The sequence below is a fragment of the Ursus maritimus genome, unplaced genomic scaffold (assembly GCF_017311325.1).
Source record: "Ursus maritimus isolate PB19 unplaced genomic scaffold, ASM1731132v1 scaffold_18, whole genome shotgun sequence".
Taxonomy (NCBI): Eukaryota; Metazoa; Chordata; class Mammalia; order Carnivora; family Ursidae; genus Ursus; species Ursus maritimus.
Genome location: NW_024424230.1, coordinates 36248297 through 36270544, shown reverse-complemented (window position 1 = coordinate 36270544; position 22248 = coordinate 36248297). Strand labels below are relative to the sequence as shown.

Genomic DNA, 22248 nt, shown 5'->3' with positions numbered 1-22248 from the left:
CCTCTATGTTCAAACTGTTCTTCCTATTAAAAGATGGAGTCTATTTCCCCTTTCCATGAATCTTGTCCTTATGTGAATAGAATACAGAAGTAATGTAATGCCAGTTCCAGACCTAGGCCTTAAGAGAGCTAGCCTATTCCCTTTCTCCTTCACTCTACTGGAAGCCCTGCACCCTATAAGAAAGCTTAGGCTAACCTCCTGAATGATGAAGAGACTACATGGAGAGAAGCTTTATAGAGGAGAATCAAGTAACTCCAGGAAACAGGCAGCACCAATACCATGCAATGTGAGTGAAGCCTTCTTGGATCTTCTAGGCCTAGGTAAGCCATGCTAGCTGACACCTGAGAGAGCATGAGCTAGCCATCTCGGCTAAGCCCTACCTGAATTCCTGACCACAGAACTGTGAACAATAAAATACTTGCAGTTTTATTTATGCAGCAACGGATAACTGAAACATACAGTAATATTATTTGTTCTCTTCATTTGTAAAATTACCATAGCTGGTTCACAATGATTGAGATTTAGTTAATCACTCTGAAAGCTAATTATTTTTTTCTCAAATACGTGTCTTAATGGTCTTAGCTTACAAAAGATGTTTCCACGTATACACATCACCTTGTACTAACATTTTTAAAATAACTAAATAAAAGGAAAGTATTTGGAACATGAGTTGATAAACTTGCAAGTAAAAAAACTATCGCAAATATAAAAGGAAAATAGTAACATCTCAATTTTAAAAAATGGGAAAAGCCATTTCTTTAAAAAACCATAAATGGTCAATAAACATGAAAGAAAATACCTTAACCTCAAGGTCCCTAATCTAAATGAAATGCAAGCTAAAACGACATGAAGCATCATTTTTCACCTACTGAATGGTCAAAGAAAAATTAAATCACTAAGTCTTAAAGCCGACTGGGTTCCAGTGGAAAATGGGGAATACCCCTCGTTAGAGTCGCAGCGTGGGACACCAGAGTCCCCTTGAACGACGGGGACTTTGGGCAGTGTCGACGGCTGGGCAGTGGGCATAACACAGCTACCGCACAGAGCTCTTATAAGTCTGAAATAGTATGCATACGGAAGAGCAACAGAAGTGGTTATTTTTAGTTCAGCCTGTTCACGCGTTTACTTTTGGCCGGAGGTACTGGAAACGCAGTAGAATTACAAGAAAATCTTAATACTTTTCTGGAAAACTGCGGATGATGGGGAGCGGTGTGCGGGAGGTGGGTGGCGCAGGAGAAGGCCAGGGTAGGAGGCAGCAGAGGCGGGGACCAGTGCCCTCCCGGGTGGAACGACCTCTCACAAGGACACCCGCCTCCCAGCTCGCCCTCGCCCGGGCCTCGACGCTCCGCGGGGCTGAACGCCGGAGAGGAAAGGCGGTGGGAACGAAGGATCCGCGGCGCCGATTGGCTGCCTGTGAGCACGGGGCGGGCGCACAGAAGCTCCAGAGGACGCGCGAGCGGAAGGCCGCGGGAGCGCACTTCCGGCCTTTGTGGCTCGCCGCTCCGAGTCGGCGGCTTGCTCTCTGGCCGCTGCTGGGCTTCGTGGTGAGGGACGCGGGCCCCGAGCGGAGGGAGGGCGGGGAGGGTGCGCGGCCCGGGCGGCGGGCGCTAGGTGAAGGAGCCCTGCTCCCTGGGCCTGCCCATCCCGGGGCCACAGCCCTTTGTCCGGGTGGCGTTTCCGAGCGTCCTGGGGAGCCGGGGAGGGCAGCTCAAGCCCTTGCTTTCCAGCGGAAAGGGCAGTTACTCCCCCACACCGTGACTTTGCAAATGCTGTAGTTTAACTGAGCTATAAAAATAGGCTGACGCGGCCAGGCTGCCTTAATAAACCTAAATATTAGCCTACGTTCTCTAATCTCGAAGTTATCTGTACTGTTAGGATCAGATTGTATTGATCTGTCCTGTAGTTTCAAGGGCATGCCCTCCTGTCGATATTCACCCATCTTAGAATCAGGTCGTGTGGGTTCTGTATCACAAAATTTAAAACATAATGATTTGTTGCCGTATTTCCCCTCTAAAAAATGTTTTACTCTATATTCTAAGCTTGAGAACTGAGCTTGACCTTTTTGGTGCTTTTGTGTCTCTATGATAATGGACATGTTTTTGAGCACACGATAAGCATTTAACAAACACTTCTTGGTTAATTCCTCTGTCGATTCGTTTCTCACAAGCAAAAACCTTTGTATTCTTATGCCTGGCTCACGACAGAGCCCATGGTAAGTGCCTCAGTGTTTGTTGAAGAAATGCATTGAAAACTAAATTTGATCAAATGGTCATTATAAGAAAAGTGTTTTTATTTAAATCAACTCATATTTAACGTGAAGTTTTTAAAATGTTACTCCTGCAAATGAAAGTCAACATTATTTGCCATACATAGCAGGTAACTAAAAATAAATTTTTATTTTTCATTTTTTAAGATTTTATTTATTTATTTGGCAGAGAGAGCACAAGCAGGGGGAGCAGCAGAGGGAGAGGGAGAAGCAGGCTCTCCACTGAGCAAGGAGCCCGATGCGGGGCTCCATTCCGGGACCCTGAGATCATGACCTGAGCCGAAGGCAGACGCTAAAGCTGCTGAGCCACCCAGGTGCCCCTAAAAATAAAAATTTAAAAGTCAGCATTATTAAATTCTAGCTACATCCTGTTACCCTTAAAAGTCTGAGGCTTGTACTTTATTTAAAAGGGAGTTCTGCAAGTTTTACAGACAAGGACAGGTTTTTCTCCTTGATACCATCGGGACTGAAAGAATTGAACAGGAAATGTCTCATTATGTGATTCATGGTAATATTGCATTCTTTTGCTCCTAAAATAATGTCTTATAGCATTAGTGGCAGAAGTTCTAAATGGGTAATAAATGGGGTGAGTGATCTTTAGCTTGTCACTTGATTATTTTAGTTATAGTCTCAAACATGTTCCCTTTCAATATATTACTGGGATGACTAACCTTTATTGTAAGTTCTTACAAGATTTTTTTCCCCCACTGCTATAAGTTAACAGTGCTTTTATATTTTTCAGGTAAGAAGAGATTACTCAGACTCTGAAATACAGCACCCAGTTGTAGTGAGCTTTTTGCTCAGCTATCTAGGCCCGAATGGCTGTGGAATCCAGAGCGGTTTCAACTTTGGGACCTCAGAATCCTCAGGATCAAGAGCTAATACTAGTGAAAGTAGAAGAAAGCCTTTCCTGGGGTCAGAAATGTAAGCAGAGTGGGAGTACCAGATCGTGCCAAGAATTGTTCCGCCAGCAATTCAGAAAGTTTTGCTACCAGGAGACACCTGGACCCCGGGAAGCTCTGGGCCGACTCCAGGAGCTTTGCTATCAGTGGCTAATGCCAGAGTTGCACACAAAGGAGCAGATCCTGGAACTGCTGGTGCTGGAACAGTTTCTGAGCATCCTGCCTGAGGAGCTGCAGATCTGGGTTCAGCAACATAGCCCAAAAAGCGGCGAGGAAGCTGTGACCCTGTTGGAGGATTTGGAGAGGGAATTTGATGATCCAAGGCAGCAGCAGGTGGGAACAGGGAGATGTGATATGTTGTGGGAAGAGAAATTTATGGACTGGAGCATGTGGCATCTTCCTAGCAGTGGAATGGAAAATTGTCTCTGCCAAACCATACCCTGCAGTGACTACTAGGGCTATACCTATCTCTATCCTTAAATAGTTCTTTTTTCCCTGTTGCTCATCCCTGAGATGTCTTCATTGCCCTCTTTGAAATTTTTACTAAGCATTTTCCCTAGGGAGTTTCTCACAAAGCTAACCATATTTTACTGATTTCAGGGACCAGCAGTGCCTTGGAAGGATTTGACAGGTCTTGGAACATCCCAAGAATTAACAAACATCCAACTCCAGCCTTTAAAGACACAGCTGAAACCCTGGGAACCTTGCCTTTCCCCCAAAAGTGGTAAGAACGTAGAAACTCATCTGGGAACTGTTATCAGGCCTCTGGTTTTGAGGACACAGAATTAAATGCATTTTACAAACATGCCACATGTGAGCCTCACCTGTCTTACTCTAGACCACAGGTACCCACTTCAGCAGCTTTGTATTCAGCAACCCTCATGAAGTGCAGTCAGCCCTTCCTGCTTCAGTTTCCCTGTCATTTCTTCATTTATTCCTTGATTATAGAACTTAATAGGGTGCTAACACGTGTCTGGTACTGTGGGAGGCACTGGGTCTCTACCTTCAAGGAACTTTGACATCTAGATGGGGTGGTGGACAAGCAAAAAGACAATGGCAATATAGCATAATAAATTACAGAATAAAAATAGGCCCTAGGTACTATGGGGGCACATATGAACACACCTAACCCAACCTTAGAGGTTCAAGGAGTACTTCTTGGAGGAGGAGACACCTAAACTAAAATTTGAACTATGAGTAAGGAGAAAACCAGGTAAACAGGTGGAAGGAAGTGTCCCATCCTAAAGGGAAAAAACTGTTTTTTCTACTCACAGCACTTCTGACACTGAATGTGTGAGGTTTTCCCTCATCTTAAGCAACACTAATTCTGAGCCTGATTACCCAGCATTAGTGCAGACCCCACAGGTTAAGGTTTTGGTCCCACAAGACTGCCTGCCTTCCCACCCCCCACTTCAGATGCCAGTCGCATGTAAATGAATCCCCAGCTCACCTTCACTTCTGTCCAGTGTGGCTGCAAATTTGATATTCCGTGACCACCTCTTCAGGTTTCAAAATTTGCTGTAATAGCTCACAGAATTCAGGGAAACACCTTGCCTATTCTTACCAATTTATAAAGGACACAAGCGTACAGCCAGATGAAGAGGTACACAGAGCAAGATCCAGAAGGGTCTTGAGCACAGGAGCTTCTGTCCCTGAAAGTTAGAGGTTCACCACTGTTGTAGCACTTGGGTGTATTCACTATCCCGGAAGCTCTCTGAACCCCTGTGTTTAAGGTTTTCATAGACGTTCCATCACGTAGACATGGTTGATAAATCATTGGCCATTGGTGGTTAAATCTCCAGTCCCTTTCCCTGGAGGTCCAAATGTGGGGCTGAAAGTTCAACCTTCTAGTCACATAGTTGGTTCCTTTGGCAGTCAGCCCCTGCCCTTCACCAAGTACCTCATTAGCATAAACTGAGGTACTGGTTGTTAGGGGCTTATTAATGAATCACCAAAGACACTCCTCTCACCTCCATCACTTAGGAAACTGCAAGGGCTTTAAAAGCTCTGTGCCAGGAACTGAGGATGAAGACCAAATATATATTTCCTATATTACAATAACACAAGCAAAGGCCACAAAGTCCTGAAGGTGAGAGAATACAGTCCTTTCTGGGAATTGCAGGTAATTTAACTTGAATAGAGAATTCATAGGGGAGAGATGGTGAAACACAACCAGAGGAGAATGAGACCCAGGTTGTGAAAACTTGTAGATCATCCTAATTAGTTTGAACAGTACAGGGGAACACGGTTGAAAGGTTTTGGACAGGGGAGTAGTTGATTGGACTTGTGTTTTAGAACTTAGCTGCAGAGTGGAGGATGGATTTGAGGAACGCAAGAGTGGAGTCCTGTTAGAGACTGTTAAAATCTAAATGGCCACAGTGAATAAGTCAAGATGTATTCTGGTGAGAGATGGGAAGATCAGAGCTGCCTCCTGTTCACCAGTATTTCAAATTGCATTGCCATAGCTGGTCATGATTAAAAGTGGAGAATGTGGGAAAGTTGTTGTGATGATACTTAGGTTTTTGAACAACTTGGTTAATAATGGTGCTATTCGTGTAAATGGGAAAATACAAGGAAAAAAATATATCTGATGATGTGTAGTCTGGGCTATTTTGGTGCTTGTGAGGTATTCACAAGTAATATCCCAATTAGCATTGGAGATGAGAGTCTAGAGCTTAATAAAATAGAATTGGGGATCTGGGGAGACGTTAGCTTATCACATAAGTAGTGACTGAAACTTAGGTGGTAGAGAGTTTGAAGATTGAGGATACAAGAGAGCCCAGAACAGAATCTGAAGGACCTTGTGTTTGAGTGATTGGCCTTGAATCTATGAAGGAAGAGCCCCAGAAATCAGGCTAATACAGCTGGAAAAGAAATGTCTCTAGAAGGAAGGTGTGGTCCTTAGTGTCAATGCTACAGAGAAACGAACCGAATAAGATCCAGAAAGTATTTATTAGATTAAGCAGCTATGAAGTTGGTGACCTTGATGAGAGTAGCATGGCGGGGAGGAGCTGTGCAGGGAAGGCAGAAACCAGATTGCAGAACAGAGATGAGTACAGATAACTCTTCAAAAAGCTTTGCTCTGAATGGAAGTGAGGTTGCAGGAAGGAGATGTGTAGGCAAGGAGCTTGATTTGAAACAGATGAGAAATTTGGGCTTATTTAAATGCTGATGAACAGGAGTCAGCAGAGAAAGAAGGTGAAAATAATAGGAAAGGAATAGTAGCTAATTGATCAAGCTAAGTTTCAGAGGAAGCAGGAAAGAATAAACTTCCAACTGTAGATGTAGGCCTTTGTATTTAGAAAGGAGGAGGCGCCAGTACGGGCACTTAAAGATGTGTGTGGACCGCGCCCTCTTTTGTGGGTAGAAGCCTCTGTTTTCTCTTACGTAGAAAGTGGGTACTGAGAGTGACTAGAGAAATAAACAGTCTGTTTTGGCTGTTATCATTTCAGATTGTGAGAACAGCGAATCAGCGACGAAGAAGGACATTTTGGGAGAAAAATCACAAGGATGTCCCCAGGAACCTTCATCTGGAGGAGTTAGTGAACATGACAGCAGTTTAGAGTGGCAACAAGAAAGTGCTACAAGGGAGAAATTAAGAAGATCCCCTTCCCAAGGGGTCAGTTTTAATCAAGTAATCTTCACACACAAATCTGTAGGAAAGAGAGTCCGTCATGAGCCTCAGAGCAGCTTAATTCTAAGTACAAACTCTATAACTTATCAGAAAGTTCCTACAGAAGAGAGACCTTATAGATGTGATGTATGTGGGCACAGCTTCAAACAGCATTCCTCTCTAACACAACATCAGAGAATCCATACTGGAGAAAAGCCCTATAAGTGTAACCAGTGTGGGAAGGCTTTTAGTTTGAGGTCATACCTTATCATTCATCAGAGAATTCACAGTGGTGAGAAAGCATATGAATGTAGTGAATGTGGGAAAGCCTTCAATCAGAGCTCAGCCCTCATTAGACATCGCAAAATTCATACTGGGGAGAAAGCTTGTAAATGTAATGAATGTGGCAAAGCATTCAGTCAAAGTTCATATCTCATTATACATCAAAGAATTCACACTGGCGAGAAACCCTATGAGTGTAATGAGTGTGGGAAAACCTTTAGCCAAAGCTCAAAGCTTATTAGACACCAGCGAATTCATACAGGAGAGAGACCTTATGAATGTAATGAATGTGGAAAAGCTTTCAGGCAGAGTTCAGAGCTGATAACCCATCAGAGAATACATAGTGGAGAGAAACCCTATGAATGTAATGAGTGTGGAAAAGCTTTCAGTTTGAGCTCAAACCTCATCAGACATCAGAGAATTCATAGTGGAGAGGAACCTTATCAGTGTAATGAATGTGGCAAAACCTTCAAAAGGAGCTCAGCCCTTGTTCAGCATCAGAGAATCCATTCTGGGGATGAAGCTTACATATGTAACGAATGTGGGAAGGCTTTCAGGCACAGATCAGTCCTCATGCGCCATCAGAGAGTCCACACTGTGAAATAACTTGTGAATACAATGAATGTTGTAAATACTTTGGTCAGATTTTTCTTTGTTAGTTGAAAGGGTTTACTTTGGAACAAGACTCCAGGCTGGTAAACTACCAAGTCTGGAGTCATTCTGACTTAACTAAGCAGCCATTCCCAATGCTACTGCAGATTGTCCCTTGAAAGCTTTTCCTAGGACTAATCAGAACAGCAGATGGAAGAATCACTACTTCCAGCTTTTCTCTTACCATTAGGAATACTCAGGAAATAAGAAAAATGGAAATATAACTTTGAAACCTCATTTTCCATGAGAATGTCTGAAGAGGGTTCATTCAGCAACCCGGATTGTCACTGCATCTGATTGTCCATATACCAGGTTTGGGATATGGTGTGGACAGTATGAGGGACATTTTGTCTCAGGAATACAAAATTTTACTAGCCAATTACAAACAGTGAGTGACAGGGCAGCAAGACAGATGGGGAAACAGTTCATCAATGATGTGTTGAGCCCAGGGCAGTCCAGAACTGAGGTAGTGGAAAGAAAGAATACAAATTAATTTATCCAACAGCTATTTTTTGAGGGCCTATGTTGTGCCAGGCACTAGCAATACAACGAGAAATAAGACCATCTCTACAGTTGGATGGGCAAGGCAAACTGGCATATGGTATGATCAGGGCTCTGTGACATTAAGGAGGACCTGACCCAACCTTGGATCAGGGAAAGCTTCTGAGAAAAATGAACTCAAGGGTGACCAGGAGTTGGCCAGGGAAGTAGGCAGGCCGGGGAACAATATTCCCAGTAGAGGGAAAAATAGACAAAGGTCAGGAAGAATGTCTGGCACATCTGAGAAATTAAAAGGCCATTTTGTGTGGAGTGTTCCTGTTGAGTTCCTTTTGAAGTGGAGTCATGTCTGTAAGAGAAGCATGGATGTAGCTGAATAGGAGTCAGCAGAGAAGCTTCTGTTAGACAAAACCTGGAGTTCTTGGACCACAGAGTAGAGCAGAGCTTTGTCTTGGTCTGGTGTGAACCAGGGGAAAGGGTTAATAACTAGTTTCCTTGCCTATAGGCTCAGCTAGACCTTGTGTGTGTTTGGGGGAGGTGGGGTGGTTAGAAAGAGCCCAGCTTAGCGGTTAAGCGCCTGTTAGAGTTCTAAATCTTCCCTTTCCTAAACAGGACTCCTTTGGTTCTTAAGCCTATCAGAGCTGCTGTCTGCTTCCTGCTCGCTCGCAAGGCTCTGGGTCAGAAGCTGCTATGGCTACCACATTTGTTTCTGGGGCTGGACCCCCACAGTTCTAGCACACTCCCTTGGGCTCAGGTGCTAAAAAATATTTGTCATTCACTGGGTCTGTGACTTATTCTCCAGGCACCTCACATGTGTTCAGTTTTGCCTTTTATCAGCAGTATTTCACAGTCTTGTGAATTTTAGTTAAAGACAATGCTAAAGGGAAGGGGCAACAAAAAGTAACAGTCCTGCTCCATCGAGAGACTATCCTCTTCTGAGGGACCCAGCCCGAAAAGTATCCCTAGACTGGTGCTTCTCAGTGCAATGCAGGAAGGGATATAGGTTAGTCAGCAACAGAAAAAGCTGTTATTCAAAAATACCTAACAGGTCAGAGTTCTAAAATCTTGCCAAAAATGGGAATCTAGAATCCTGAGCTGAGGAAAAGAGTTTTTATGAGATAATGCTCTTGTTAGGACACACACAGATAAGCAGATACTAACCAGTAAGAAGGGCAGGTGGGCTAAATCCCCATGCTTGGAGAGATAATGTGAGAAAAGACAGGGATAGGATAACAAAGTAACATGATAAGAGCTATTCATATTTACCTCTTCTGTTTCCTTTCCCAAGATAAAGACTCAAACTGAAAAGGGAAGGACAGTTGTTAAAGAGGAATTGATAACATATATTACAAAAGGGAGAGATTATTTATAGAAAGTTATTAACATATATCAATAAGAAACATAATAGGTACTTTGCTGAGGGTTTTGTATATATTTGTTGTTTCTCTGACAGCGCATATTTTGTTGATGAGGAAATGAAGGCTTAGGATCATGGATTAGTCAATATCATGGCTGAGAAGTGATGAGGTCAGACTTTGAACCCAGGCAATAGGAAAACAAAACCCTTCGGTGGAGCCACTTCTCTATAGTATCTCCCCATGAAAAAGTCCCAGTAGAAAAAATTGTACTTAAGTCACAAAAGAATAAATGCCAATGGGTGACAGCCTTCTAGAATTAAAAATGTGAGAGTTGAGGTGGCACTTTTTTTTTTCCCCTCATAAAACAGAGATTCAGGGAAATTGGGACTCCAATGCTGCTGGTGAGCTGTGAATACGTAGGATCTCTGGCAATCAATACCAGAAGCCTTAAGCATTGCCTTTTGACTTTAAAAATTCTACCTGGAAATGTATGCTTCAGAAAACATCATGAATGTATACGAAGTCTTAAACGCTATTTAAAAAGTGATGTTGATTGATGTCAAAAGAAATGACAGCATATATTAAGTAAAAATAGAACATGTACAATATGACTCCATGTAAAAATATATTTATGCATTAAAAATCCTGGAAATACGTAATCTCAGAGTGCTACACTGGCTGTCTCTGGGTGATAAAATTATAGGTGATTTAATTTTTTCTTGTGATTTACAGTCTTCCAAACTTTCTTCCAATAAATACTTCTAATCTTAGAGAAAAAAGGTTAAAAGCAATGAGCGCCCAGGATAGTCAAGAAATAGTAAGAAAAACACATGCTTTCTGTAGCATCTCTTGTCCTCCCAAGTCCTTGGAGGTTATCTAACTTGTTAACTCTGCCCCATGACTTCCTCACTGTTAAGTGACAGTGGCAAATACAAGTTATTTGCATGAAGAATATCTGTAGTTGAGGAAAGCAATAACCTTGAAGTAGAGCCCTTTGTTCATGTTAGTGCTTTCCATGAATTCTACAGCCATGAGCAAGTCACCTCACAGCTCAACCCTCAGTTTAAAAGAGCTGAAGTAGATGACCTTACAAAGCTTCAACATTCTATGTGTTTATGAAAGAGAGCAGGCACCAATATAAGATAGATGTCAAAGGTGATTTTAAAAGATGTGCAATTTAGGCAGCGTGCTTAATATCACTTTCCTACCTCTCGCCTTCTCCCTCCTCATTTCCATAGACTGCAATTAACTGTCCATCTGGAGATTGGAAATTTAAGCAAATCTGACCACGGTTATCTCCAAGCTCCCCTGTGAAATCCTTTTCTTCTCTTGCCCCATTAAATGAATCCTTCAAGTAAGGGGGATTGCCAATTAGAATATTTCCCATGCAGAAGAAACTGACCTGGAGAGCACTTCGGCAAAGAGGAAGGGTGAGCCCTATGGGCAGACCCCATTGATACCCACCCGCACCCTGCTTTCTGGTGGGTCAGAACCAGACATTGCTACTCAGTAACTTTATCATCTGCAGCTGTCTTGGCTGGTGCAAATGACCACAAATCTAAAGCGTCTTGGGGGTTTTCTGCATGTGTTTCTATTGAGGACCTGCTGAGAGAGGAGGGGAAGTCCATGGCAGTCTCTGAGGCTCTTGCTCCTGAAGCAGGGGAAGCCTCCTGATTCTGGTGGACACAATGTTTATGTGTTTACAGAGGCTACTTGTTCTCCTTCCCATGGTTTCTCAACCAGCTGCCCCTAAATTTTGTGACTTCACCTGGTGAACTGCAGTGCAAGGGACTAGCTACATTTCCAGACACCTGAACCAGGAAATAAAAGCCAAGCACACCAATTCCTGCCACAATTCCCTCCCCGCTTCTCCCAGCACACCTCCACTTAATGTTACTAGGCTCTCTATTCCTGAACAAATCATTTCAAAGCAAAACTTAGATTCAAATTTTATTACATCTTGTATTACATTCTAATATTAAACAGTTTGAGTATATACTCAAAGTATGAATGTTAAAATCAGTTACTAAAAATGATTTACCAAACAGGATTTTTACCAAAAAATACTAGGGTTGGGTAAAGAAAAAAATAATAGAACTGCAAAATATTAACAATGTTTTTGTAGGTGGTAGGATTGAGGGTGATTTCTACTTTCTCATTTTCTATATTACCAACATTTACAATTCACAACCTGGGAAAAAAACCTATTAAATTAAAAACATGAAATCCTCAGATTGTCACCTAAAGGAAAAGGCAACTTCACCCATTTGAAGGGTCTCTCCAGACTTCTGATTGACTTCACTCAATGAAAATCCCCCAACCTGTGGACACAAAGACCCCCCCTGCCCCCCGCCGCCCAACTTCACCTCCCCTATTACCCACAACAGCTTTGATCACCAAGTCTTCAAAAGAGACAGTATCCAGAACAGAAATCAGGATATCTTAGAAGAAAATCAAACCTCTTACATATGAATTGCCTTCAGCAATTAATGGTGGATTAATTAAAACTGCCAAAATAAAAATTAGCAGAGAAGTAGAATTTATTGCCTTCAAGTAGCTTAGTAAGCCTTAGTGTGCCTTCATGTAGCTTCGAGCCTGATGATAAAGGGAGGGGACAGGAAATGAGGAATAGTGGATCCTGGGAAGGCAGATCTCCCACTCCTATGCTCCTGTCAGCTTCCCATTTCCTGAGCCCTAGGGTTATGGGACACCAACACCGTCCCTTAGCCCCCAATATGTTTTCTTTCCTTGGTGTACCTACATGCCTTTTTCCATACAATGCACCAAAGTCTACCATCACACTAATCGTCCTGAGTACCTCAAGGTCTCTTAGGTAACTCTGGGTCTGGGATAGGCTACCCAACTCACTGATTATAAGCAGGAAGAGAGGAACCAACACATGTTCTGGCTTCTGAACCAGGGTCTACGTGAACAAATTCCTNNNGGAGGAGTCCTCCATAGGAGACATCTCTAGATCCTCTCTCCATGCCTTTTTATGTGCTATAACCTCTGTCTATAATGTTCTCTTCCCTCTTGCCTTGACCTGGCTTATACCCACCCTTTATTCCCCAACAGAGATTTCATCACATCCAGGAAGCCTTTAGTGACTTGCAGACCAGGTTTGGCGCCCCTGCCATGCATTTTGACAGAATCCTAGATTATTCTACCAAAGCACTTATCACACTTTACTGTAATTACCTGCTATATATATATATATCCCATTAGCCCTTAACTCTGGGAGGGCAGTGGCTATGTCTGCCCCGACGGCTGGCACATAGCAGGTGAACAATAAACAGACCTCGATGACCTCAGGAAGCTCAGGGCTGAGAAGAGAACTGGCAAGGGGGCAGAATGAGCTATAAACTGATCCAGGGCATAATTCAACATACCCTCATAACTGAACACTTCAGAGACCCGAGTGACGCTCGGCATATGCCTCCAACTGCCAAATGCAGGCTGTTCTTGCTGGACAGAGACCCTTGCCATTGGAGGCACCACCTCTCAGTCCATCTTATAAGGAGCTCTTTCAGGATCTTTGCCCCAAACTGGCTTTACTGTGAAGATGCCCATTCAAGACATCAACATCCATCTTTGTGTGGATCTCCTTGTACAGCAAGTACTGACTTAGACTGGAAGAACAGAAACGCTGCTCTTGGGAAACTTCTCACTTCAGTAGGAATCTCACCCCCAAAGTGAATCCCTGGTGTTACACAATTGTACAATCCTTACCCAACAGTTAAACTCTGGTGTGAGTTCTCTGGTGCTGCATAAGGCCTGACCTGTGCCTAAATGTTTTCCTACATTCGCTACATTCATAAGGCTTCTCCCCAGTGTGGATTCTCTGGTGCTGCGTGAGGGCTGAGCTCTGATTGAAGGATTTTCCACATTCATTACATTCATAAGGTTTTTCTCCAGTGTGAATTCTTTGATGTTCAATAAGGACAGAGCTTCTACCAAAAGCCTTACCACATTCAGTACACTCATAGCCTTTGTCTCCAGTATGAATTTTCTTGTGCTGAATGAGGGCTGAGCTCCGGCTGAAGGCTTTCCCACATTCACCACATTCATACGGTTTCTCTCCGGTGTGAATTCTCCGATGTCTAATGAGCTCTGAGCTTCCCCTGAAAGCTTTTCCACATTCACAACATTCATAGGGTTTTTCACCACTATGAATCCTCTGATGTCTGACAAGGTCTGAGCTCAAACTAAAAGCTTTGCCACACTCTTTACATGCATAAGGCCTCTCTCCAGTGTGAATTCTCTGATGTCTAATCAGCTTTGAGCTCTGGCAAAAGGCTTTCCCACAGTCCAAGCACTCATAGACCTTTCCTCCAGCATGAACTCTCTGTCGTGTCAAGACATTTGAGTTCACACTGAGAGTCCTTTCACTCTTGTTACATTCAAGGACACACTCTTCAGTGGAGATTTTCTTGTTGAAGGTTGCCAGACTAAGATGTCTTTCCTGGGAAGAGAATGGACTCATTTTGCTCCTTGCAGCAGTTTCTTTTGGCTTCTTAAAGTTGTCCAGACCTCCCAAAGCTTCTTCAACTATCTGTCCTGAAGGAGTTTCCCCAGGGAGTCTTCCTGGAGATATCATGGCTGCTGATGCTACACATTCAATAATTCCTTGCTTTGTTGTTAATACCCTGTCAGCTGCCAGCTTGCCATCTAAAAATGTGAATAGAAATACTAGTGTCATTAGATCCCCATGTTGGAAGAAAGGAATCTATTATAATAGAAATTGAAAGTTACCCAAATGAAATAGGTATTCACCTATTAGGAGGAAAACTCTTAAGAACTAGCTTCCCAGGGCACCTGGGTGTCTCAGTCAGTTAGAGTCTGCCTTCGGCTCAGGTCATGATCCCGGGGTCCTGGGATCAAACCCCGCATGGGGTTCTCTGCTCAGCGGGGAGCCTGCTTCTCCCTCTCCTCCCTACTCTTGCTCTGTGTGGCTATTTCTGCCTCTCTCAAATAAATAAATAAAACCTTAAAAAAAAAAAAAAAAACCAGCTTCCCAATCTAGAATTTAGAGAAGTAGCCTGGGGTGGTGAGAGGCGGCACCCTCAGAGAGTAAGAGAGACACAGAATGAGAGTCAGCACTGGAGAGGAGGGATGGTGAGCAGGGAAAGACATTAGTTAGAGGAGATGGTGATAAATAGAAGCAGCAGTGAGACCAGGAAGCTAGGAGACAATCCTGGGTTAGAGGAGATATGTGTTTTGGTAACAAGGGAAAGGAAAAGAGATGATAGGGAGTATTCAGGAGAAAGAAAGCGTCTAAGAAACCTGAGTAAGTGGTGCTCCTAGAAAAACAGGCAAGCAGAATATATGACTAGGAAATGCTTTCGGGGTTAAAATTGAGCAGAGGTACATAAGCAGGAACTACCAGGCATTATGGCAATTGCAGGTTCTGGTAGGGTCTAAGTAGATCAAACAATTGTAAACAAATAGGACAAGACGCTCAGAGCATAAGAAAAGGAATATTGTGGTTTCCTGACTCATTCTGGGGTCAGGTGGGAGTCTTATATGTTCACTGACTTATCTGCAAATGGTCAAAGGCAGATGGAAACAAGAGGCACATGTGACCGCCTGAGCCAAACTTTCAGCTCGCACAACCAAGCCCCTCTCGTTTCTAGATTTCTGGTAACTCAGAAGGAGACTACTAGATGATGGCTGAGGAAACTTGAATTATTTTGAGGAGGAAAATCTGAAAAACTGTTCATTTACTTTCCTCTTCCCAGTAGTCCTCTAAACTTGATTGCGTTTTGCAGATCAGGAAACAAAGCCTCAGCGAGGCAACGTCACCTTTGCAAGACTATAGGATTCATAATTGGAAAAGCCAGGATTCAAAGATGCTCAACATCAAGGCCTGCAGTTCTTCCCTAGGTCCCCTAGCTGTTCAGGGACCTGTGTGGTCTAAAAGCCTTTTAACTGGGGATGTGGCTTTAAACACACATTAATAAACACGCTTTTAGCCTTAATGTTATGTGGATGATGCTACACTACCTGCCCAGACCTGCTTTATGAATATGGTGCTTCCTTCCCCCAGCCGCTCTGAGTGTTGGCTCCTACTAACCACAGCTGCCCCCTTCTCTGGAGAGTTGCCCTGGCTGATGAGAACCATCTGGCCCAGGATGTCATTTACATCCTCACGGCCTCACCCCCAACCCCACTGCCTTAAGAAGGGACAACTCAGCAGTGCCGTTATGCTGGAGGGGGCAGGGAGGGGGATTAAGAGATTAAGCCAAGGCTAGGTTTTACCCAAGACCACATCATGGCTTGATCTCTTCCCTTCCAAACCCTGGTTCTCTCACTCCTTTCCAGATTTCTCCTGAAGAGCATGCCCTCCTTTAAATCAGATGCACCCAAATCTCCATGTCTCAGGCCCTTCTTCTGGCAAGACATACTTTTAGGCTAGTGAAGAACCTATGGGAAAATTACAGTCAAGGGTATAAAGCTGTAAAAATGACATGGTGACTCTTACAATCCTCGCAAGGTGGATCCCCCCAGTAATTTAAACCTCACAGCCTAGGTGAGAGATGTGAAATGCTCTACATCAATTCTTCAGAGGCAGGGCTAACTAAGACCCCTAAGACTGAAAAGAGATGAGCACAATGAGATTTATCAGTCCACAACAGTAATGTGCCACTGGGAGGAAACAAAAGCATATGGAGTACAACACGTAAGAGTTGGGGAATGAATCTGTCGTATATTTTAAATTAATCAGACCCTCACTAGAGGTTTGGATTTTTGGTGGGTTGTTTTTGTTTTTGTTTTTGATCCCTGTACTTCAAATGACTGTGAAGAAACTGAAGCATGTCCAGAGAAATGAGCTAATGTGACCAGAGAGATGGGAGGCAGACGGAATCAGAGGCAGTGAGATCCTTAGTCCAGGAAGACGTGGTACTCTTACAGATTTGTGCCTTCCTTGGGGGTTCTGTCTCAGCCCTGAAGATTCCCTATGTATGTTATTCCTGTCTTCTTTAGAGTTGTTTCTTTTTTTTTTTTTTTACCACTCAGTAATTAACCCCATGACAGTCCATAATTCTTAATATTGAACATCCCTGTTCAAGTTACTATGTAGTTTCTGTTACTGATACATAATTCATCTCCATCTTAGGTACTGCCTTGCCAGTGGACCATAATATTAAAAAAAAAAAAAACAGCATATTTGTCTTTGAATATTAGGGGTATTAAACAATTTTATTAAAGACCTTAATTCTTAACCCAAAGTTAGAAATTATATTGGAATTTCAGATTCTAGGCACAGCCAATGGAAGAAGATTTCAAGGCAGGGAGGGGGCCTTTCCACCATACTTAATAACAGCCACAAGTGACTGCCATTAAGAAAATGCACTATGCCACAGCTGATATCCCTACCATCATCCTCAACCCCAAATGGACTGCAACTGCTCACCTTTCTCATGGGAAGTCTGGGACTCCTGAGTCTCACTCTTGCACTGGTTCTCCAAGGGCTGGAGCTGTATACTCAGAGACTTCAGTGCTCCTATGGATGTCATTTCCTTCCAGATCATTCCTTGGCCATGAGCTGTGTCCTAGGAGTAATCAAGTACCGGCACTATGATTCTGAGGATACAGAAGAAAAAAAACCCTAGAACAACGAGGCAAGGCAGCTAGAGCCAGAAACTCATTCAGATGATTAGATAGAGAACAACAGGCCTAAAAGCCCTACTGTCTTGATCCCAGTGGACAAATAATAACCCAAAAGACAAAAATTTTATAATTCTCTTATAGCTGTGACATCAAGGCCACTCATAATGGCTTCCCCATTAACTTATAATAGGTAAAACAAGCAAACAATTCATCTACTTCTTACCTGTTGCCTTGGCTCATCAAGCTCTTTCTCCAGCTCCTCCAGCAGAGTGACGGCTTCCTCTCCATTCTCAGGCCGGTGCTCTCGCAGCCAGCCCTGCAGCTCCTCAGGCAGGATGGCCAGGAACTGCTCCAGCACCAGCAGTTCCAGGATCTGCTCCTTGGAGTTCACCTCCGGCCTCAGCCACTGGTAGCAAAGTTCCCGGAGCCGGCTCAGAGCCTCCCGGGGCCCAGCAGAATCAGAGTAGCCAAACTGCCTGAAACGCTGGCGGAAGTTCTCCAGGCTACAGGTGTTTCCCTGAAGGCCAAGGTCCTGCCCCCAAACGTAATTCTCTTCTTCAACCTTCACAATTATAAGTCCTTCTTGTTCTTTTGGAGCATGGTAGGCCAGGCCTGTAGCTTTTCCTGACATTCTGGGCAGAGACAGTCTGAAAATGCTGCCCAGTTGAGTCAGGAAGGGAATGGAAGTCTGTGTCTAAGAGATTCCTTCTGAATCCTGATTCTTCAGGGGACTCCTGAGATGGACAATGCTAATGTTACACAGGGGGGAAAAATGTGCTTAGAATAAAAATGCAGGTTTTCAAAGATCTACTGCCAGAGAGTATAGCACTGTAAAGAAAAGTGACTATGGGATGCCTGGGTGGCTCTCTCCTTAAGCATCTGCCTTCTGCTCAGGTCATGATCCCAGCTTGCTGGGAATGTCCCTGCTCAGTAGGGAGCATGCTTCTCCCTCTCCAGCTCCCACCTGCTTGTGTTCCCTCTCTTGCTGTCTCTGTCAAATAAATAAATAAAATCTTTAAAAAAAAAAGAGAGAGAGAGAGAAGTGACTAAAAGGGAGCTTTCATATACACAATACATTAATAGATGATACAGGATTTTTTCAAGATAGAAAATTTAAGAATCACCAAAATCAACTGAAACTTCAGAAATAATGTTAGGGTCAAAATCAGGGATAATACATAGTGCTTCTGGATCACGGAAAGCAGGAAAAACACTGTAGAATAATAATAATCACCATTTTATTGAGTACCTACTAGATGCCAACACTAGCTGGATATTTAACATAAGTTTTATATAATTTCCCTAATAATTCCAAAAGAACAATCATAATTATGCCTATTTCCAAATGAGGCTACCGAGATGCACTAAGTTGACCAAAGATACACAACCTGTAACCAGCAGAACCAGACTCTGCTACAAGAGTACTGAGTTCTATTATGCCATCGGGTCTCCCCCAAAGGGAATCTGCACTTAATAAACACCTACTATTGGGGCGCCTGGGTGGCTCAGTCGTTAAGCGTCTGCCTTCGGCTCAGGGCGTGATCCCGGCGTTCTGGGATTGAGCCCCGCATCCGGCTCCTCCGCTGGGAGCCTGCTTCTTCCTCTCCCACTCCCCTGCTTGTGTTCCCTCTCTCACTGGCTGTCTCTCTGTCAAATAAATAAATAAAATCTTTTAAAAAAATAAAATAAACACCTACTATGGGCTGGGCACTTTACAAATACTATTTTATTGGGGATTGACAATAATGATGAGGTAAGTATTATCATCCCCATTTTACTGATGAGAAAACTGAGATTTTTAAAAAGTTGAGTAATTTACCCATGGCCCCAACCTGGTAAATAGCAGCCAAGACATGAACCTAGAGTTGACCAATTCTCAAACACTTGTTTTTTATTACAGAATGGGTTAACCGAGGACGATCTTAGTTGATACTACATATTTTAAATGATGGTGAAAATGTTAGGAAAGTGTCATGGAGAATGGCCAGAGTGAATGTACAAAGAATTCTTGACTTTAGGGGCGCCTGGGTGGCACAGCGGTTAGGCGTCTGCCTTCGGCTCAGGGCGTGATCCCGGTGTTATGGGATCGAGCCCCACATCAGGCTCCTCTGCTATGAGCCTGCTTCTTCCTCTCCCACTCCCCCTGCTTGTGTTCCCTCTCTCGCTGGCTGTCTCTGTCTCTGTTAAATAAATAAATAAAATCTTTAAAAAAAAAAAAAAGAATTCTTGACTTTAAGTCACAGTACCAAGAAAAGAGGAATGAATTCCTTCATCCATTATTTCAACAAATACTTGAGCTATGTGCTAGGCAGTATACTGAACAGGATTCTCAGATTTATAGGTCTGTCCTTAAAGACTCCTTAGAATGGGAAAGTAACAGGTAAACCAGCAAATGCAGGATAGAGGGAAGCAGGCAAGGTAACACAGAGAAAAGCAACTAAGACCAGGAGAGCTGCCTGCCAGGGGAAAACATGCCAGCAGAGTATGATAAGAAATGAGCCAGGTGACGATGTAAAGGTCATTCAAGCAAAGACAACAATGGGTAGAAGATGTGGCCCACTGAGGGAGCTGCAGGTGGTTTAGGGAGGCCAGACTAGCAGTCGTCAACTCTGGCTCAGAATCAGCCATGGAGCATGGACCCCACAATAGACTTCCTGAGTCAGAACTCTGTGGGGGGAGACTTCAATAACTGCCCCAAATGCTTCTGATATGAAGCCATGTTTAGAAAATCAAAAACAAACAAACAAAAAAGGCCAGAGCCTGGGGAATTGTTCAAGAATAGTGAGAAAGGAGGCCCCTACAGAGGGACAGTAGACCAAGGGTCTGAAAGATTATATTGCAGAGTTTGCATTTGAGCCCCACAGCCATGGCAATGGCTGGAGGGTCTGTCTGCCCACTCAGGAAGGGGTATGGAGAAGAGACAGGAAGGGGTCTGTGGCAACAATTTGGGCGAGGAGGGCCTGAGCTATGGCTGCCAAAGATAAAGATGGGAGATTTGACAGGACTTAGGGACACACTCGATAAGGGTTTGGAAGAGGAGTCATAGACAGCTTTTCGCCTGGTGCTGGTGACTGAAAGGATGGTGGTATCATTTCCTGAGTTATTTATGACAAAATTAGATCTGAGACACCTACAATACAGCATTTCCTGAACTGTTTTTGTCATACGCACCAAAACACAGAGAAACTTGGGGATATTTTTCCTCTTAATTTTTTAGTATTTGAAAAATACTAAATATAGCTCTTTAGTTCTTACTATGTGACAATTGGCATTTAAGAGATCCCATAATAAAGCAGCATCAGATCTAGGCATCACTGTGTATACAGCATTTACCAAGGGCTGCATCACATGGATATGTGTGCTTTACTCAGTGATCACTGGTTTATGTCATGGATCTTGCCCTTTAATTTCAATATGTTTGTGATAACTAAATTTTTATTATAAATATTATGCCTCACCAACTTATCTTTCATGGGTATGTGGCTGAAGGGAAGTCTTTCATCGTAAACCATTGTCTTTCTTTCTTCTTCCATCTCCTTCACAGGCCCACCCTCTTCTACAACAGAGTTCCACAGGTTAGCCCTTAAGTCTGGCACTGTCTTCACTGTCTCCCAGGCATCTCTACTCTGGACCTCTCATCTGAGCACCAACCCTATTTACCCACGGGTCCTTACTCCCGTAACGCATCTTGAATTTCTCAGAAGGACCTCAAACAGCACATCCATGACCACTGATGATTCCTCCCACTCCAATTCTGCTCCTCTCCCAGTGGTATCCTCTTGGGAATTAGGAACATCCACCTAGCTGCACTTCTAGAAACCTGGACGCATCTCTAACACCTCCTTCCTGTATTTAATGCAAATTAAGTCCTATTGATTTTATTGCCTGTCTCCAGAATCTCCCTTCCCCATCTCGGCCACCACTATCTTCATCCCAGTAACCACGCTGTCACACTACAATAACACACAGTCTGCTCATACTGTAACCAGAGAGACCCCTTCAAATTGCAAATCTGACCCTGTTCCTCCAACCAACTTTTAAAAAGCAAATGCAGGAAAACAAAATCAAAGTCCTTAGCCAATCTCTTTGATTGTACTCATCTCATTTTACAGATGCCTGAGCTGCGCCCCAGCCTGAGTCAGAACCTCTGGTTTTGTATTTATAAAACATCCTGCAAGTGATTCTGATGTGCAGGCAGGGTTGGGTCAGTCAAGGAGTCATAAGAGACACAGTTAAAGAGAATTATGTTCCTTTCTGTCAGAGCACTGTTCTTGTTTTGTCAGTTTATATAATTTAGTGGGACTATTGGGTTAATACCTATTTTCTCCATGAATCAACTATAAGTTACATCAACATTTTTGCTCACCATTCTCTATCACCCAATCCAATGCACAGCACAGAGCAGGCGCCATACATATATGAATAAATACCACTATAGTGAAAAAACTGTAGTGGTCAACATTGTCAAATGCCTCAAAGGACTGGAAGATGTTTCCATGGCACTTTTCATACTGCAGAAAAATGACTCAGCTCACAGGAGGAACACCAGCTTTGGAGTCAAATGACCCAACAGTTTGGAATCATAGTGCAGCCTACTATCTTAATAGCTGTGTGACAGCAGGGACCAACCAACCCTTTCTAAGATTCCATTTTCTCTCCTAAAAATGGAGTTAATAATACTTTCATTGCACTGTTATTATAGGAATTGGAAGTAACATAAGACATCCAGAGTAGTGCTTAGTGTATTAAGCATATCTTTTTATCCTGGTGTTTTGACATCTGGACCTTGCTTACACTGGAGGGACTGTCCTTCCCAGGGCTAGCAGATTCCTAGAGATAATAAACTCACCTACAAGTGTGCTTTTCATATGCAAACCATCTAACCCAGAGCCCATACCTTACCACCTCCTGCCCTGGGCTTTCACATCAAGGGCCACCATTCCCCTCCCCTCATCACCCAGGGCCAGATGCCAGAAAATTAGGGACAAGCCAGAGAGCTTACCTATGCCTCAGAGCCCACTGAAACTATTCAAACTAGCCAATCCTAAGCCTGTTGACCCTGCCTCA

The 22248-nt window shown here is 43.4% G+C and overlaps 2 protein-coding genes across 7 annotated transcripts in view; one reads left to right on the top strand and one right to left on the bottom strand.

Moving 5' to 3' along the window:
- The first annotated feature begins 1423 nt into the window (after positions 1 to 1423).
- On the top strand, positions 1424 to 10229 carry LOC103663475 (zinc finger protein 397). Of its 4 annotated transcripts, none has more exons than XM_008691216.2 (4): positions 1424 to 1544; positions 3009 to 3501; positions 3769 to 3892; positions 6621 to 10229. In XM_008691216.2, the coding sequence occupies exons 2-4, from the start codon at positions 3085 to 3087 to the stop codon at positions 7667 to 7669; spliced, it is 1590 nt and encodes a 529-aa protein (XP_008689438.2). In that variant the 5' UTR covers positions 1424 to 1544; positions 3009 to 3084; the 3' UTR covers positions 7670 to 10229. The 4 variants fall into 4 exon arrangements, with proteins under 4 accessions (XP_008689438.2, XP_008689425.1, XP_008689434.1 ...); XM_008691203.2 differs by lacking the exon at positions 1424 to 1544 and adding an exon at positions 2168 to 2212; XM_008691212.2 differs by lacking the exon at positions 1424 to 1544 and adding an exon at positions 2307 to 2376.
- Positions 10230 to 11938: 1709 nt separating this feature from the next.
- The window catches only part of ZNF24 (zinc finger protein 24), a 56073-nt gene continuing 45763 nt past the window's right edge, over positions 11939 to 22248 (bottom strand). Inside the window, exons 3-5 of one of the 3 annotated variants that reach the window (XM_040632605.1) lie at positions 17405 to 17930; positions 16985 to 17123; positions 11939 to 14238 (exon numbers count right to left, since the gene is read on the bottom strand). In XM_040632605.1, the coding sequence (XP_040488539.1) occupies positions 13307 to 14238; positions 16985 to 17123; positions 17405 to 17812 (1479 nt within the window). In that variant the 5' untranslated portion in view covers positions 17813 to 17930 and the 3' untranslated portion in view covers positions 11939 to 13306. Of the gene's footprint in view, positions 14239 to 16984; positions 17124 to 17404; positions 18104 to 22248 lie in introns of those variants that run through there. The other 2 variants (XM_040632604.1, XM_040632603.1) reach the window with 2 other exon arrangements.